Source organism: Typopeltis vanoorti, chromosome 18 (assembly GCF_054136105.1).
Source record: "Typopeltis vanoorti isolate ZY-2024b chromosome 18, IOZ_Tvanoo_1.0, whole genome shotgun sequence".
NCBI lineage: Eukaryota > Metazoa > Arthropoda > Arachnida > Uropygi > Thelyphonidae > Typopeltis > Typopeltis vanoorti.
The window spans coordinates 12,112,407-12,132,281 of NC_143566.1; the positions used below are offsets into that span (position 1 = coordinate 12,112,407).

At 36.1% G+C, this 19,875-nt stretch overlaps 1 protein-coding gene across 1 annotated transcript in view; it reads left to right on the forward strand.

Moving 5' to 3' along the window:
- The first annotated feature begins 274 nt into the window (after positions 1-274).
- nes (lysophosphatidylcholine acyltransferase 3 protein nessy) overlaps positions 275-19,875 on the forward strand; it is a 389,051-nt gene continuing 369,450 nt past the window's right edge. Inside the window, exon 1 of the mRNA XM_090408067.1 lies at positions 275-482. Coding sequence (XP_090264193.1) covers positions 380-482 — 103 coding nt within the window. The 5' untranslated portion in view covers positions 275-379. The remainder of the gene's footprint in view (positions 483-19,875) is intronic.

The following is a 19,875-nucleotide window of genomic DNA, read 5'->3' on the forward strand; positions in this document are numbered from 1 at the left end:
CACAGGCTCAAACATTCAATAGTAACCTGAATTCTACAAGTCCAGAAGAAAGAAAATCTTAGTATAGCAAAATATTGCAATTACAGTTAGATTCTGAATAAATTCCGAGAAGCCCATATATAGACTTCACTTTCATCATAATTAGGCTTTTCTCATACTATTTTTTAAAAATTAATTTTATCTTGAAGCTTTCTTTTCTATCTCTACTGATTTCTTTATTTGTCTACTGATATTCATTAACTTGCACTGCCCTCTGAAGAGTATGGTACGAGTAGTGATGTCACAAACAAGCGTGGTAATGTGGTTGTGTTGATCTAGACTGACTTCGCGGAAGAAGAGTTCACTTTTTAACGTGTGGATTTGTGATATATGAAGTAACATGTTTCTTTCTGGAATATTGTCAAGAGGCATTGTAGGTAGTTTAGCTGATGTAGTAGGAACTAGTGAACCAGCTCTTCGATTGCTTCTTTCAATTTTGCTTGGTGAGATAACGTGATAATGTTTTTAAATTTTTAGATATAACAGGAATAAACTTGATGAGTATGCTTTCAAACTAAAAGTTTATGTGAGCGAAGATCTTGTGTTTCTATAACATAAAAGCCCTCTTTACTGCATGTAATTGGATGATAGGGATCCATCCAGCATGAAGTTTCCTTAGTTACAGGTGTGCTTGTTTGTGAGTGGGTCGGGTCAGAATATTTAGTTCATGATCTCTTTGGTGGTAATCAAAAATCGGGTATACTGTAGGCTCTTTCCCTCCCCCCCATCGCTTATTCCCAGTTTTTATTGTATTAATTTCTTCCTTGTTCGAAGAATTTATCGTTTATTATTGTTTTCATAAATTTAATTTTTTTCTTATTGGCCGCTTGTGCACCCCATCTGTACTCTGTGTTATTAATATCACCATACTGACACCTCCATAGAACTGAAGACTCGTTAGGTGTATTAACCACACTTAACTCTGTTTACACAATACTTATACCTTATCTTGAACTCATTCACTAACAAAGTGAACAGAATAAGTTGAGTGAAATGGGTTATCAGGACTAATAACCCGTTGCACCCATTTGTCATACTCCAAGTGAAAAATCTAGCTTGAGTACCCCCCACTGGTTACACTCTTATGCACTATGAATGACCATTTGTTCCCCCCCCCCCCATGATCATCTGAAAAATTCCTTTGCATCAATCATATAAAACCCTTTTAGTGACATATATGTTTCTATTATATTCCTTCTTTTCTGCTCTTGAATTAAATTTTACAACTCGCAAACACTCAGTCTATATATTTGACATTTTAAATAAATAAAATTTTAGATAAATAAGTTATATATATATATATATATATAATGTCCTTGTAAGAAGCATTCCCGCTCTCCATTACTTCTGTATCTCGAAGAAACCAAATCTGTGAATAAAAATGCAGATGTGGCCATATGAACACCTCATAAAGAGGAATAAGAATTTTCCTTATCTCTGCCAGTTACAGTGTTCTCAATAACAAAATAATCCTATCAGCTACTTATGAACCCCCTCTGCACCATCATGCCTAAACCCCTAGCCTATCAATGTCTCAAAATCCAGATTCATCATTGCTAGAATGCATAATCTTTTCATCTTAGAATGCATACCCTTATGCTTTTCCACAAAAATAGCACCCATTATTTTGTAGATTCTATTTCTTCAGGATCTCTACATCACTTTCATGATGTAAAGATCCTCCCAGGCTATCCAGTTTTGCATCATTATCAAACAACTAAATATTTGTTGTTTGATAATGTTAATGAACAAATTAAATAGCAGCAGTAAAAATACAGAGCCCTGTGGAATATTAACACTTTGTCAGCTGCCTTTTCTTAGATTTTACTCCTCCATTACTCCTCTTTGGTATCTGCCAGTCATTTCCATTCACATTTACTTCAATTTGTATAACAGATTTGCTGCTTATGTCTTGATACCACTTTTATTTAATGAAACTATACTGCCCTTCTTCCGATGCCTTTGGACTTTACCAGCTGAGATTTAAATGGCCAAGCCTCTGTAGCTTAGGTGACAATGCCCTTTGATTCGAAAGACCTGGATTTGAATCCTGTTTAGGATGCAAAGAACTGTTTAGGAGCTTTTCAATGGAAGGTGAGTGTTAGCTGGTCTCATTTGGAGGTAGTAGGCTTTTCTTTCTTTCTAGAAACTAGGATTTTTCATCTCACAAAACAGGCAAACCAGCCAGAACACATAATATGGATATGCTAACCACCCGGCCTGGTTGGCCAAGTGGTTAGCGTATCCACTCTCCAGCCAAAAGGCTGCGGGTTCGAATCCTGCTGTTGGCATGGATGTTTGTGATTGTCTGTGGAAAAACTAGTGGTGGTGGTCGGTGGTAGATGGCGTTGGTGGAGTTGAGGTCAGTTGGTAGATTGAGTGGTGGAGACAGAGTTGTAGAGCAAGTGCCCTCCCTTGATGAGTCTTTAGACTCCCTGGAGGCGTCAGGTACTAATAATAATACTAATACTACTACTAATAATAATAATCTACACTTGTAATACGTACCTCATGTCTTTAGTTTCTTCAGCTGTAAATCCTAAACAACCAACCAATCAACTTAAACAGCCTGGTCAGAGATACTATCAATTCTCTTATACTTTCTCTTGATACTTGGGATGATATCTTATCTAATCCTCTAGATATATTGTCATCAAGATTTTATAGTATCTCAAGCATCTCTAATTCATAACCACTATTCCCATCAGTTCCTGTCACTGCAGTATCTTCATTTATCCGGATAGTAGATTCTTGCCAACTCAGTAACTGAATTATTTTTCTGTTTGTCATTCCATGTCCATCGACACAATTAAAATTATCCTTCTGTTGTCATTCTTCCTGTTGCTCGCCACACAGTTAAAGCTCTTTGAGATTTCCTTTAGCATGGTGACTGGGTGTATTTTTTGAGTGGCAAGCATAGTGGTGGCTGGATGTGTTTTGACTGCTGCTTGGACTCAGGTGTGTAGTGGTGAATCCACGTTTCATCTACAGTCAAGAATCGACACAAAAAATCATGCAAATTGCAATTAAATATTGCCAAACATCGCGTTGATGTCTTTTTGCATGCATTTTTGATAGACAGTCAACAATTGTGGCACCCATTGTGCACACAGCTTTTTCATGCAGGATATTATACACCAGTTCAGTTGAGATGCCTGCAATCTCAGCAATCTCATGCACTTTAACTTGACAGTCTTCCATAACAATGCCATGGATTTTGTCAATCATTTCTTTCGTAGTTACCTCAGTTGGGTGTCTGGAGCATGCTTCATCTTTGATGGACTTTTAAACTCATTTATCCAAAAATAAATAGTCTTTAATGCTGGTGCAGAGTCCCCATGAACTACATCTAACTGAGCTTTGATCTGTGTGGTCATCTGAAAAATTCCTTTGCATTAATCATATGAAACCCTTTTAGTGACGTATATGTTTCTATTATATTCCTTCTTTTCTGCTTTTGAATTAAATTTTACTTTTGCTGTTTTTTTGTTTTTTTTCCGGAAAGATCTGGTTTTTAATTTCATCTGTAAGGAACCTTTATATGAACTTTGCAATTTATAATGAGTTAGTGGCTTGACATACAGATGTTAGAATTTTTTTTTCTTCAAGATAGGCAGCTAAGAATGCAGATAATATCCTGATGAAATTAATCGATAATGTACTGGCCACACTGGCTGCATTTTCACCAGTTTTTGCATTTGCACTTCCTCCAGGGATGAGTAATTGTGAAAGAGTAGATTGAATCAGTGATACTAAAATAATTCATATGTTAAAATTTGATATTGCCTGGGAGTAACTTTCAACACAGGTCAGTGTGATAAAATTTTTGTACTACTTAGGCTTTACTCAATAGATTTCTTGAATAGATTTTCTCAATCAATAGGATGATGGATGCTGTTTGATTGGAAAGACATATAGTGAAGGCCATAAATGACTTTACAGTAGAAGCTGAGTTCAGGCATATCAGATTTTCTTCCAGAAACTCAAAATGTTTATTTGTCTTGTGTTATTAGCTTTCTCAAACATTTAATTTAATGATTGTAATTTATTGATTTTAAAAATTGAACCTTCTGGGATGACTGTACTGAATTTAATGATTGTAATTCACTGATTTTAAAAATTGAAATCTGGAAGACTGCAGTTCATCACCTCTGAAAATTTAGCAAGATAGTGACAGTGGTTCTGCGCTGGGGGGAGAAATCAACTCGACCATCAGTTAAGTGACTTTTTGCACAACTGTATCATGAGAATAAGCTCAGTTATTATACCTTAGTTATTATCTATTATACCTCTCATTGAAACCATTAACAGAAAAAGCACTCACAGCTGACTCATGCAACCCATTCCACATTCTCCAAGTGAAAAATGTACTTCCCATGCCCTTGCTAACCACAATTATACTCAACTTCCAGGGATGACCTCTTATTCTAATCTTTCAGCCTAGTATTGAAACATTTCCCCTGCATCAATTCTCTAAAGTAACTTACGTTGGTTCTCCAGGGTTATTGAGATGTTTTCAGTTTCTCTTCCTATTTTCATTATTTTGTTCTTTCTGCTGTTTATTATTATTATTATTATTACCCCAAGACCTCATGGAGTCAAAGACTCATCTGGGAGATCCTTTTATCACACACATATCTCCTCATTCCGTGCCTTAAACACACTCAAACTCCTTGCAGACACCACACTCTCAGGCAAGGCATTCCAATCATTCACAACTCTGCACGAAAAAAAACCTGCCTCTCACTCCCCTACTCACACCCTCTTTATACAGTTTCCAGGGATGACTTCTGGTTCTCCCCTGATCTCCCACTATTCTCTGTAGAACTTTTCCACCATTGATCCTATAACAACCCCTTACCAATTTGTAGGTCTCTATCATATCTCCCCTCTTCCTCCTGTCCACCAGACTCTGCAAATTACATCCTCTCAATCTTTCCTCATACCCAACATTCCAGAAGTCAGAAACTACCTTAGTCAGTCGCCTTTGGACCCTTTCCAACATCTCTTCATCCTTCTGAAAACCCGGTGACCAAATCTGGGCACAATAGTCCATGTGTGGCCTAACCGAGCCTTATACAATGGAACAAGAACCTCCCTACTTCTACACATCAGTGTCCTCTGCATCATTCCCAGAAGCCTTTGTGTTGTCTTCACAATTATTGTGATGTGTCCCCTAAATTGTAGATCCTTATCCATTATCACCCCCAGATTTCTTATTTCCTCTACCTCCAACAATATATTCTCACCAAGCATAAATTCTGCATCCCATATTTGTTTTCCAAATTTTAAAACCTTACATTTTGCAACATTGAACTCACATCCCCATTTCCGTGCCCAATCACTCAATTTATTCAAGTCTTCTTGTAAGGCCACAACATCCTCATTACTCTTTACGGTTCGTCCCAACTTTGCATCATCTGCAAACAACTGAATATCTCCATCCAAATCTTCGCCAATATCTTTAATATACAAGTTAAACAGTAATGGATCTAAAACAGATCCCCGAGGCACTTCACTAGTGACTTTCCTTTTCCTGGATATTGCACTCCCATACACAACTTGTTGATACCTATCAGATAGCCAGTCTCCGATCCAATGCACTAATCTAATCCCAATCTGCTCTAGTTTGACTGTCAACTTATCATGAGGTACTCTATCAAAAGCCTTTGTGATATCCAAGTATATTACTGTGTATGCTTCTCCTCTGTCCATATCCTTATCCTCATTCCAAAATTTTTACATGCTTCATTTAAAAGATGGGTTGTTTTTCTAATTGTAGATTGAATACTGCCAGGATTACTATATCATCTGCATTATATAGTATTATATAGTTTTATCACCTGCTTTATAGTTCCACATACCCCTTCTTAACTGGAATTTCCACGTTTTTCCACCTCCCACATGTAGACCACATGATCACTTTCGCCAGTCAGAGCCACCTTAGTTATGGATAGGTCTTCTGATTCGATAACAAGATCCACCACTCATGCCCAGAGTCACTTTCATGACATTCTGCTTCAAGTAATTATCTCTCAGTAAGTGTATAAATCCCATTCCTTTCCTGCCGTATGTTCTTTGCTCCTTTCAATCTATGTCTCTAAGTTGAAGTTCTCCATAATTACTTGCCTTGCACTCATTGTACTAATCTGCTGATGCATGTCTTTCACATCATTGCTGGCACTCCCTGACCTATAGCAGCAGCCAGTTTTTTTTTATTTTGCCTGTTTTCTTCAATCTCACACCAGTTGACTCAAAAGGCTGCAAAACTGACTCATATTCTTGTTGGCTGTAATTCATCTGTTATCATCAGCATTACCCCATTCTCAGTTCTCTCTACTCTGTCCTCCCTGAAAATACTAAATCCATCACATAGCATAATATTTCTTAGATGCCAAGTTACTTGGCTGTGACAGGCCATCGAGCTTTATACAAAAGTGACGATGAGATGAAATAAATGAAGAATAATTATACTAGATTTAGATACCATTCAAAGAGCATTTTTTTTTTGATGGTATTTTTTCAGGGCAAAATGTTATTTTATTAGTCCCTTCCTACCATTCTTATTGCACAATTTATAAAAACTCTTCACTCCCATTAATAATAGCTAATACAGAGTAAGCATTATCTTTTCAGTATTTTAACTTCAGAAATTTTAACATTCACACAAGAAGCAGTACAAGCCTCAGGTGTCTAGTGTTGAGTCTTTTTGTAAATTTAAACCCTCTTTGCCCTGTTCTCATAATCTTACGATAGTTTTATTTTTATTGCACAAAAACTGACAATCTGAACCAAATCCATTAGGCTCATCGCTTACATCTAAACCACATATTCATAGTCATCGCTGGAAACTGTATATGGAGAGTGTGAGCAGAGGAGTGAGGAGTAGGTTGTTTGCATGGAGAGTTGTGGTGAGTGGAATGCATTGCCTGAGTGTGTTGTGGGTATAGATGCTATATCGAATCAGTTTAAGGCACAGTTGGATGAGCATTGTGTGCAATAGTGTGTACCTTCCATGATGAGTCTCTGATTCCATGGAGGCCAAATGTTAATAATAATAATACATGAACCAGCGATTTTTACTGAATGCAAATGTGTGAACATACTACACATCTGATTTTGTTAGAACTTTGATCAGTTGTGATTTCTACACTTTGATTTATATTTGTATCATCTGTAGAAATTTCAGTTTTCTTGGTGATTATCAGAAAAATTATCTTCATTTTGAATAGTTTAAATCTTCATTTTTTTATTTCATCTTATCTTCACTTTTGTGTTAGACTTGATGTCCTGTCACAGCCAAGTAACTTGGTATCTTAGAAATTTTATATTGCATGTGATAAGGTGGTTAATGCTATCTGCGTTGTCTGTGTCTGTAAGGTGCATATGCTCTTCTGTCTGGTTTGCCTGTTTTCCTGAATGAAAAAGTCGAATTGCCAGGAGAAAAAAGCCCTGTCATCTCTGCATGAAACTGAATAAAAAACAGCGTGTAAGTTTTCATAGAATTCCTTGCTCTCTTTTTTTTTAGGCCTTTCCATGTGGGGTGCATAAACTACCATGATTGATACATTGGTAGGTTGAGCCTTAACTCTAATGGAAAGTATCCTGTCATTAATGGGGTTATAACCAAGAAGACCTTGCCTGAGCTGTCTTCAGTATCACAGCTACCTCCATGTTGTTTTGAGTCACCACCTGAGTAAATAACTAGCTTATCATCCTGTCTTTTGAAGTGCCCTTCTCCATTCCATCTGGTCTATGTAATTCCCAGGATGTCAATTTTATACCCAACCATCTCTTTACAGACAGTCTCAAGAGTACCCATCTGTAGACTCCTAACATTCCATGTACCTGTGTAAAATTCCCTTCTAAGATTACTCTTATACCTACTGTGTTGCTCATTCACAGTATCACTGACTTTTGATGGAGTCTGTAATATACTCTGCTTATGCACCGAACATGGCTCTGATTATTCTGCACGACAACCGATGCAGCATGAGATGTGTTATGAGGCACAACCATATTAGCATTTTGGAGTGAAGTCACTGCAAGAAAAAAAGTGGTAGGGTTGCAGAGGCCCTTTCCACATAAAATGCGATGAGACAAAATAGCAAAATAGGAAAGATTCACCCCTAGCCCTCGAATACTCTAATAGCATTGGAGGAAAGGAGCAAGAAGAAAAGAAAGAAAAAATGAGAGGGACCAATCTACAGATAATATAACAGATGTATATTACATGAAGTAAGGCATGGTCCAGCATCGGGTACCTCGGGTTTGCAATGCCTACACTCACTAAAGTGAGCCCTTGAGGGTATTATCTATTAGGTTGCAAATCAAGCTGGAGAGCAACATGTTTACAAAAAAGAAAAAATTAATAAATAAATAATATAAATAAAATAAAAATGTTTACAAAAAAATAAAATAAAAAAAAACATAAATAAAATAAAATTACTTATATAAGTGTACATAATAAATTTCAACAAACTGGTATGGATAGTGGCCAATAAAAGCTGAATAATTGCTTAGTGTCCTAAAATTAGGGTTTGCCATAAAACTAAGTGGGCGGAATGTTTGCCATCCAAATTCTTGGAATTTTTATGCCACCATTATTGTTAAGATTAGGTTAATCAAAGTTTCACAGGCATCTTTAAATTTCCGTTCATACCAGGTTTTTGTATGATGTAAAGAACAAGTGCTTTCCAATCAATCTGGCGTTGGGCGTTAAGAGCGTGATCTGAGAGGCCTTCTTCACCAAAATTGTTAAATTTAATGTGTCATTTCTGTTCTTTTTTATGGATAGGGATTGTACACACAGTTTCCCTACAATTCCCCAGTTTTCCCTTTGTATATATGTGTATACTCCAGATGATGACCTTAATGTGAAAATTGAAATGTTAAGTGTTTATTTTGGTTTATATTAAACTAAAGTTTTACTCTAACACTGTAGTTGTTTCCATAATTTTCATGATGTATTCTGATCACCGTAAGCATGAAAGAAAGGATTCTGGAAAAGTCACTTCAACATCCTCCATTGCTTAAGTATCCTTGACAAAGCCTGGGTGCAAGAGACTTACAGGAACATGAACTCAGTCTGGAGGAAATTGTGGCCAGACTGTGTAGCAGACAAAGGCTTTGAGGCTGAGTATGCTGCTGTTGTCGATAGTATTTTGTCTCTGGGCAAAAGCATGGGCTTGGAAGTTGACAGTGCTAATGTGGAGGAGTTATGGAGGACCACAGGACATTTTAAAACACAGTCAAAAACGAATCTCATTGGACAGGTTTTTAGTGAGACAGAGGCACAGTGTGTCTGAAGAAGAGTCAAGTGGTGCCAAGAGACAGAAAAGAGAAAGAGAAGAAACTCCCCTTTTTTTTTTTTTTTTTTAACAAAAAACATTCATGTTGTATTTAATGCTACAATAAAATTCTATTATATTTGACTTGCAGCTATGCAACACGATGTCTTTGGTAAGAATGTTGTTTTTCACTATACATCCATTTTCATACTAGTTGTCTCTATTTTAATTTAATTTAATTTTTTTTTATGTTGTTCCCACCCACGTATAGTGAATTTTTTAAACCTATAGTACATTTTGCACCGTGGGTGGGCTAAGGATACTTTATTCTATTTTTGTCAATTTTATATATCCATTCTATATATATAAAAAATAAGCCGAAATATGAAACGTTTTTATGTCACATTTTGAAACAGCCAACAATGTGTTTGCCTTCATGAGACAACAATTTGTTAATTTGTTAAGCCGAAGGGTTAAAGATAATCAAAAATTCGAAACGAAATTTGTTACGTTTTTATGTCACATCTTCATTGTTTTGAAATGTCCAACAATGCGTTTGCCTTCATGAGACAACAATTTTATTGTTCAGGATTACAACAAACTCATTGTCGACCATTAGAACAGTACGTGTTAGTATTCATTACTGAAATTAGCATAATGCACATGTCATGACTGATTATATAGTAAATATTTTATTTTCATTTTGTGATTTTGAATAATTAAAGTGAGGTTCATCAAGAACTGGCCTACCAGCCCGGAACTCGGGGGGGTTGGGCGGCATAGGTGCCGGGGGGGAAGAGCCCACTAGTATATATATACTAGGGAGGCTATACTCTCCCCCCCGGTGCCTATGGCACCCAACCTCCCGAGTTCCAGACTGGTAGGCCGGTTCTCCTTGAATTCTGATGACTCGAATTTTGAAGACTCGAAAGGGGGTTCCGCTTTCAAAAGTCATCAAAATTCTGACGACTCGAATTTTGAAGACTCGACACTCAGGGTAGCCCCTGAGTTTCAAAACATTTCAAGAAATGTGACATAAAAAGGCTTATCATTTTATATATATATATTTATTTTTTTTTTTCATAGTCTGGAAACACACTGCTCTAGAGATCAAACATGGAACTTTTTCAAGCCACTTCAGGCTTTTGATAAGACCTGGTGGTCTCACACCAGGTAATGACATTCCAATTACACCATCATCTCTCTCTCTCCTCTGTACAGGTAAAGTAAAATTAAATTTTTGTCTATATTTATTGTGTTTATTCTTTTTGAATAAGATTTTATGCATTTTCATTGTTTTTGTATACAATTTTATGCATGAAGTACTGTTATAAAGGTTTAAATAAGCCATCATCTAGGGCTCGGGAACAGATTAATCCATTTTACATTAATTCTTATGGGAAAATGGTTTCAGTTTTCAAACAAATCGGCTTCCGAACATCCTTTAGGAATGAATTATGTTCGACAGTCGAGGTTACACTGTATATACTCTGTACTAAGTTGTCCTCAACTACTTGTGTGCTGTTGCTACCCTTTACTGTACTTCTGCTTATATGTAGATGTCACGTTGTTTAATTTAATTGTGTGCATATTATCAACTTTACTGTGTACCACTGTGGCCTTTGCTGTGGCTTTGTTTATATGTGGAAGCCACATTGCTTAACTTGACTTTTTTACATACACATTGATTTTATCCTTGATTACCAGTGAATGGCAGTAACTTTTTAACCTCATGTATTGTTGTAACCAGTGGTGAACTATGGAAATTTTAACAAAGGGCTTGCATCATCGAGCAAAAAAAAGCCGTATTTCACACAAAAACGTTTATTAACACAGCTTGTGTACAAATGTCAATCAATAAGTATGAGGGGACAATCAACCTGTAAAAGGCTATCATTTTTAAACAAATCTTTCATGATCTTGATCTAAACGTGAAATATTTGCACACAATCATCTGTGTTAATTTATCTTACATAAGAAAAACATTTTTTAACTATCAAAATGTAATAAGAATAAAATCTTTTATAATCGCACATATGCAATAGTCCGCATTTTTTATAAACAAAATAAATTTCTTTTGTTTGCGATAGAAGTTTTTATGACAAACAGTCTATAAATATAGGTAAGTGAAATGTGTATATGAAATCTATAAATAATAAATAAATATTATCTAAACACAATAATATTGAAGTACGTTATATTTCTCTTTTGTTTTTATACTTCAAGTGATAATCAACGGGCATTATTTTATAGTCCTATTTATTTATATGCGATTACCAAAAGTGAATTCTTATTTGTAAAATGGTAGTAACAGTAACTATAATATTTTATTTAATAAAATCACTTTGTTAGGTTACTGTATGAGTTTTTTGGTTAATATATTTCAAAAATTTTTTTATTTTATTTTTTTTTTATTTATTTTTTATTTTTTTGAAAAAATAAAAAAGTAAACAAGAAGAACAAGGGGCTCGCAGATTTGAGAAAAATTTAGCAAAGGGCTCGGGTGAGCCCCTTATAGCTCACCACTGGTTGTAATCCTTGCTATAATTTTTTTTATATGCAGATAATGTATCGCTTAACCTTATACAGTTTTGTACATATTTTCATTTATGTACTAATGTATATATGATTATTTTGTGTGCAGCTGTGGCCTCTGGCTTTATGTGCAGCTGTAACTTTTGCTGTAATTTTATTTATATGAATAAACTGTATAACTTTGTATATATATCTTTATTTACTAATGTATCTTTGACTATCTGTGTGCAGCTATAGCCTTTGTTGTCATTTTGTCTATGTGTAATGTGTAAATACTGTTTTGCTTAATTTTTTATAACTTTCTGTAAATCTTGTGTGCTGCTGCAGACTTTTGTTATGGTGCACTATGACCATTGTAGTCTTTCTCTCAATAAAAGATAAACCAACCAACCAACTAGCCTCACTTTGCATAATATACACGTATTATATTATCTGTAGACTGGTCCCTACTCTTCTTTCTTTTTTTATTCTTACCCTCCCCCCTTCCTCCCCAAATGCTATTAGAGTATTCAAGGGTTATTATTATCTGAGACCTACAGGGAGTCAAGGACTCATCAAGGGAGGCTGTAAATTACCCAACACAGCTATCATACCTTCCCTTAAATTCGTTTACTAGATGTACTCACTATCCCAAAGGCAAATTATTCCACTCACTCACTGCTCTCTGAGAGAAAAACCGAGCTCTTACCCCTTTCTTCACTGAGAACAACCTTAACTTCCATTGATGCCCCCATGTTCTCTCCCCGCCTTCCATATAATGAAAAATTTCTTCATTTGAAATGCTATAACACCCATTCAAAAGTTTATAGACCTCTATCATATCACTCCTCTTTATCCTGTTAACCAGAGTCTGTAATCCACATACTCGCAATCTGTCCTCATAATCTAAATCCCATAATACGGATATAATCTTTATAACTCTTCTTTGCACCCTTTCCACATCTTCTTTATCCCATTGGAACCCAGGAGACCAAATCTGAGCACAGTAATCCAAGTGTGGTCTTATCAAAGCCATATAAAGAGACAAAATTACTTCCTTATACTTACATGTCAAGGTTCACTTCAGCATAGAAATTATCCTCCGAGTTGTAATTGCAACTTTTGCTATGTGATCTTTGAACTTTAAATTCTTATCCACCAAGATTCCTTGCCACTTCAGTTTCTTGTAACATAACCCAGCTAATATAATATATTGCTGGATCTATTATCACGGCAAAGTGCATAACTTTACACTTACTAACATTAAACTGACAGCAATTTTCGTTTGCCCAGATTTCCAGTCTATTTAAATGATTTTCTAATTGCTGAATATCAGTAGCATCCCTGATTGCCCTGCCTACTTATCTTCGCATCATCAGCAAACAATTGCAAAACTGATGATAGATCCTGCTTGAAGTCATTGATGCATAGATTGAGCAATAATGGCTCAAGGACTGAACCCTGAGGTACACCACTGGTTACCTTAAATCTGGCAGATTCACACCCACTGTATACCACTTTTTGATATCTGTCTGTTAAACATCCCCTGATCTAAGTCAATAGATTATGTTACAGTCCCATATTCTCCAGTTTACGCAACAGCCTATCGTGTAGTATCCTATCAAATGCCTTAGGAAAATCCAACATTATCATAGTATATCCATTTACTTTATCCAACTCGCCGTAACATTGTTATAAAATATGAGCAAATTGCTAAAACATGACCTTCCTTTAGTAAACCCATGCTGTTCCCTGCAGAGTATAAAATGATTGTCTACCCATTTCTGTATGCGAGTTCTTACTAACTTCTCTAAAATCATCACTACCACACCAGAAATACTAATAGGTCTGTAGTTAGACACATCCGTTTTTGCACCACCCTTGTGCAATGGAACTATATTACATTACTTCCATTCCTGTGGTATCATTCCTGAGCTGAGACTCAAGTTATACAAATGTGTGAAAGGCCTACCCAATTCAGCTGAACATTCCTTTAACAAACGGGCAGATATTCCATCTATCTCTATTGACAAATTCTTATCCAAGTTATACAAAAGCTCTTCAACCTCATTTTCATGAACCTCTAACTCTTCATCCAATGTAGCAGTAGCACTGTGCAGCATACTACAAACACCTGGTTGATATATTTTAGCAAAGTGAGCACTCATTAACTGAACAATCTCCTTAGCTTCCGACACTCTTGTACTATATGCGTTCAGTAAACTTATTCTTCCACATTCATTCTTTCTTTCGCTTGGGCATAATGATAAAATTCTTTTGGATTGCATTTAGCTTGGATGGCCAATTTCTTTTCATACTCCATTTTAGCTTTTCTCACAATACTCGTTACTTTTCTGGCCTGAGCTTCATATATTTCATAGCTCTTCTCACGATACTCTTTCCACATCATAATCTTCTTGTGGATTTCTAGCTTAATAAGGCTGCACATCTATTTCACTCCCAACCTATTTATTCTTTGAACATTAGGGATACATTCAGACTGCCTCATTCAAGCACTTTTTCAAAGATTTCCATGCATTGCTGACATTTTTTCCATTCAGTAACGGATACCATGGGACCAAAGATAGTATTCTTCTAAGTTGATCATAATTTCGAGCTTTTTAATTCAGCATGTAGCCTGATTTAAGCAGAGCTTCAATACAAGTAGATACTTCCCAAGAAAGAACAGCATGATCACTGTCACCATTTGGTGGTAAAATAGCTGTATTCTTGACAGAGATCCTGTCTGACGCTATGAGCAAATCCAACACTCTTTGACCTCGAGTTCCTTCTTTCACATGCTGCTTGAGAAAGTTATCCTGCAACAATTGAATAAATTCCTGTTCTTTCTGATCATGAGATTTCTCTTCTACCCAATCAATGTTTGGAAAATTAAAGTCGCCCATAATGATCATTCGCTTGGTACCCATAAGGCTTAATTGGCGATGTATTTCTTCGCCCCCTACAACAGAGCTGCCAGGTCTGTAGCAACACCCCACCATGTATTTCATTCTGTTAATCTCCACTTCACACCAAATAGACTCAAACTCATCACTACATGGGACATTGTTACCATCATTGTTTTCTTGTATTTCTACCCTAACTGGACTTCTAACTAAATAACAGTCATCTGATATCATTAATAGCACTCCTCCCTCCTCTCCTATCTCTTCTGTCATTCCTCATTCCTAAAAATAGTTTATCTGTTGCAATCGATCCCACTTATCATATCTGATTCTTGTAGCCAGGTTTCACTAATGCCAACAATCTTAGGCCACATCATATTCAATAAAGCAACAAATTCAACCCCTTTGTTTCTAATGCTCCTGGCATTTGTGTATAGACATAAATTATGACCTAGCCTATTCTTATAATTAGATATGCAATGTATTTGGTCTTGTTCTAGAATTTTCTCTTTTCCCTCCCCAGACATACTTAAAAGGTCCGAATCCAAAGCATATTTTTCCACTGCTATGCCACATACATAACCATGTTCAAAGGCATTTATATCTTTATCACGTTTGTATACCATAGCTGAACTTTCACACACATTTTCCCCATTCCTCCTTTGATGATCTAGTTTCCCTGACTCTCTGCATTAAGTCTCATACCAATAAATCATTTCTCTAGGCTTCTGATGCCAAATGATTGATGATGCCCAGTTAAAGCTAGAAGGCAAATGCAGCAGAGGAGTGAGAAACTGGCTGTGTTAAAATTGCCCAACCCCCCTTATGAATAGTGCATCGTTATGGAGCCAAGATAATGCTACTGTGTCCAGGTAATCCGATGCAACTGTTTTTAAATCACAGGAAACAATTGAGAAATATGCTATGTGGTCAGCTCAAAAAAAAAAATTCTCCTCCTAACATAATATAAGGACTCTTATTAAACCAGGAAAGACCAAATTGATGGAGAAAGAGCTAGAGAGGATTAAGTGGGATATAATAGGTATTGCTGAAATGCACAAACTAGGAGAAGGTGTGGTAAATTTGAAGAATGGAAAACTATTTTACTCAGGAAGAGAAAATAACATCCACAGAAAGAGAGCTGCAATATTAGTCAGTAATCACTTGCAAAACCTCCATCTTATTAACCTTAGAACCACTTATAGCAATTACGGGAGTTGTTTGAAAAGTTTGGTCAATTTCCAATAGATGGCGGCACAATTCATTCATTCATACCAGTGTCGGCACATATCATCTTTTTCAGAACCCCTGGCAAAATTTTAGCAATGTGCAATGCGTACTTCTCATTTGACAAACATTTAAAATGACTATGTTCGCATTTTCATAAAAATGAAGAAAAATGAGTTTCATGTAATGATAAAACATTTTTATTTGAAGAAAGTGGATGGCTGCACAGATCAAAGCCCAGTTAGATGCAGTTCATGGGGACTCTGCACCAGCATTGAAGACTATTTATTTTTGGATAAATGACTTTAAATGTTGTAAAGCCATTGAAGATGAAATGCACTCCAGACACCCAACTGAGGTAACTACGAATGAAATGATTGACAAAATCCATGGTATGAAAGATTGCCGAGTTAAAGTGAGTGAGATTGCTAAGATTGTAGGCATCTCAACTGAACAGGTGTATAATATTCTGCATAAAAAATTGCATGAAAAAGCTGTGTGCATGATGGGTGCTACAATTGTTGACTGTCTATCAAAAATGCATGCGAAAAGACATCAACGCAGTGTTTGGCGATGTTTAATTGCAATTTGCAGGATTTTTTGTGTTGATTCGTGACTGTAGACAAAACTTGGATCCACTATTACATACCCGAGTCCACGCAGCAGTCAAAACAGTGGACAATGCCTAGTGAAAGAGCATCAAAAAAAAGCGAAGACCATTTTGTCAGCTGGGAAGGTGATGGCCACTGTTTGTTGGGATTTATGCTCCAGATCAATTACGTGAAGATGATGAATTAGATACTTTCTGCCACCAAGGAATTATCATGATAGACTATTTTGAAAAGGGTAAGACAATAATAGGAGTCTATTATGCATCATGGTTGGACCGTTTAAAAGAAGAACTGAAAAAAAAACGGCCAAGATTGGTGCACAAAAAATGCTCTTTCATCAAGACAATGCACCGTCCCACACATCAGCAGTCACAATGGCAAAATTGCACGAACTGAGGTTCGAATTGGTTCCACATCCACCGTATTCTCTGCACTTGGCCCTGTGTGACTTCTTTTTGTTCCCAAACTTAAAAATTTTCTTTGAACAAGGATGTCATCAAGGCCCTCAAAGACTATTTTGCATAATTTGACAAATCATACTTTTTAAATGGGATGAAAAAATTGGAAACTCGCTGGACCAGATGTGTTGACCTCGATGGAGACTATGTTGAGAAAAAAAGGTGTTTTTTCCAAAATGTGTTTAACTTATTTTTTTTTACCAGACTTTACAAACAACCCTTGTAGATTAAAAGGAAAAGAAAAAGGGATTTTTTTTCCAAATTATCTGAATTTATGCTCCAGATCAATCACATGAAGATGATGAATTAGATACTTTCTGCCAGCAACTTCAAGACCTTATTGACAAAACAAACAAAAATGATATCTTAATAGTTATCAGACTTTAACATCAAGGTTGGGAGATTTACACCAGACACAAAAGATGTGGTGGACAAATTTGGAGTGGATGAGAGAAATGAGAGGCGAAAGGCTGCTGGAATTCTGTAGACATAACAATGTATTCATCTCACGCACCATTTTTCCATAGGCAATCATGCAAATACACATGACATCTCCAGATGGTATGATTAAAAATTACATTGATTACATTCTTATCAAAAATAAATGGAAATTCTCAATCCAAAATGCAAGCGCAGTAAAGAAAGCAGATATTGACTCTGATCATTAATTACTAGCTGCAAAAATTTGAAATTTTTGCAACTAGTAATTAATTTTCTTGCTATAATTCTTTTTTAATGGATTTTTCATACAATTTTTGCTTTTTCTTCAAACCAAGTATTTTTAGCATATCTGCACATTCTATCTATTCTGTTTTCCAGTCTTTTATATAATGCTGTTTATTTTCCTTCTGATTTTCTCTGTTCAAAGTATTTTTGAAGCTCTTTTTTCTTCGAAATTTAAAAGTAACAAACCAAAGAACCTGAGCAACATTATTAACATAACAAAACTGAAAGATATAAGTATACAAAACAACTACAGAAACATAATAGAAACAGAGTTAAAGAAAATAATCTTTGACAATGTGGAAATACATGGTAAATGGGCAGAACAGTTATGATAAATGCTGCAAGAAAAACATTTGGTACAACAGCTAGAGCAAATAACTAGTTGATAACCACAGAAATTTCAAACTTTAGAAGAAAAAAGAGCTTCAAAAATACTTTGAACAGAGAAAATCAAAGGAAAATAAACAGCATTATATAAAAGACTGGAAAACAGAATAGATAGAATGTGCAGATATGCTAAAAATACTTCGTTTGAAGAAAAAGCAAAAATGTATGAAGAAGCCATTATTATTATTATTATTATTATTCAGGCCTCCAAGGAGTCAAAAGACTCATCGAGGGAGGTCCTTCCTAAGACATAAAGTCTGTCAAGACTCATCGAGGGGAGATCCCCCCCCTGAGAAACACAAAGTTTATCATACCACTCTTTAAAGTCACTGACCGTTCTCGCTCCCACCACTCCATCAGGCAATGCATTCCACGGCTCAACCACCCTCCACACAAAGAAACCACTCCTTACCCTCTTGCTCACAGTTTCCTTTCGTAACTTCCAGGGATGGCCTCTTGTCATCACTCCTTCCCGCTGATCAACCAAGCGAAAGAACTCCCCAGTGTCAACCCTGTAACCACCTCTCAACAGTTTAAAAGTCTCAATCATATCACCTCTCCTTCTTCTATCCGCCAAACTCTGCAGTCCACATTCTCTCAGCCGATCCTCATAACTCTCCTTGTACAGTCCTGAAACCATCTTTGTCATCCGTCTTTGTACCCTTTCCACAGTTAATTTATCCCCTTCAAATCCTGGGGACCAAATCTGAGAACAATAGTCCAAGTGTGGTCTGATCAGAGACTTATACAACGGAATGATAACCCTCTTATCTCTGCAGGTCAGTGTCCTTCTCATAATAGCAGCAATCCTCTGTGTTACCTTCACTACCTTTGCAATATGTCCCCTAAACTTCAGGTTTCTATCAATCATCAACCCCAGATCTCTTGTCTCCCCTACTTCCTCCAGTATAACTCCTCCCATAGAGTATGCAGCATCCCATCGATGTTTCCCAAACCTCAAGACCTTACATTTTGCTGCATTAAACTGACACCCCCATTCATTTGCCCATCTATCTAGCTTATTTAAATCCTCTTGCAGGGCTACCACATCTGCGCTATTACTAATAATCCTTCCCAGCTTCGCATCATCCGCAAACAACTGAATATCCCACTGCATTAAAAAAGAATTATAGCAAGACTGTATATAAAATTATAAAAATTAATAAAAACACTCCATAGAGCACACTAAAATTCTCACTAAAAATGAGACATTAAAACAATATTGAAACTGGAACAATTCAAGACACTAATCAAAAATGGAAAAAATATTACCAGATACTTTTCTGAAGGGGGTGGGGGAGGAGACCGGAAAAACAAATGAAGAGACAGAAAGAGAAAATGCACCATTAATTATAAAAGAAGAAATTTTGAATGCAATAAGCTGTATGAACTTAATCTAAGTCACCTGATTATAACAATATTGTTTAAACAATATTGTTTTAATGTCTCATTTTTAGTGAGAATTTTAGTGTGCTCTATGGAGTGTTTTTATTAATTTTTATAATTTTATATACAGTCTTGCTATAATTCTTTTTTAATGGGAATGGATACTTGGGAGAAGGGAGACAATGTCAGGTAACACTGAGCCCAGTGGAGTCTAGAAGGGATAATGCTCGGTATAGAAACAATGGCATTTATATGCTTTATACTAATGCCAGGAGTATCCGGAATAAGGGAGAGGAATTGGTGGCGCAGATAGCATCAGCCTGGCCAAAAA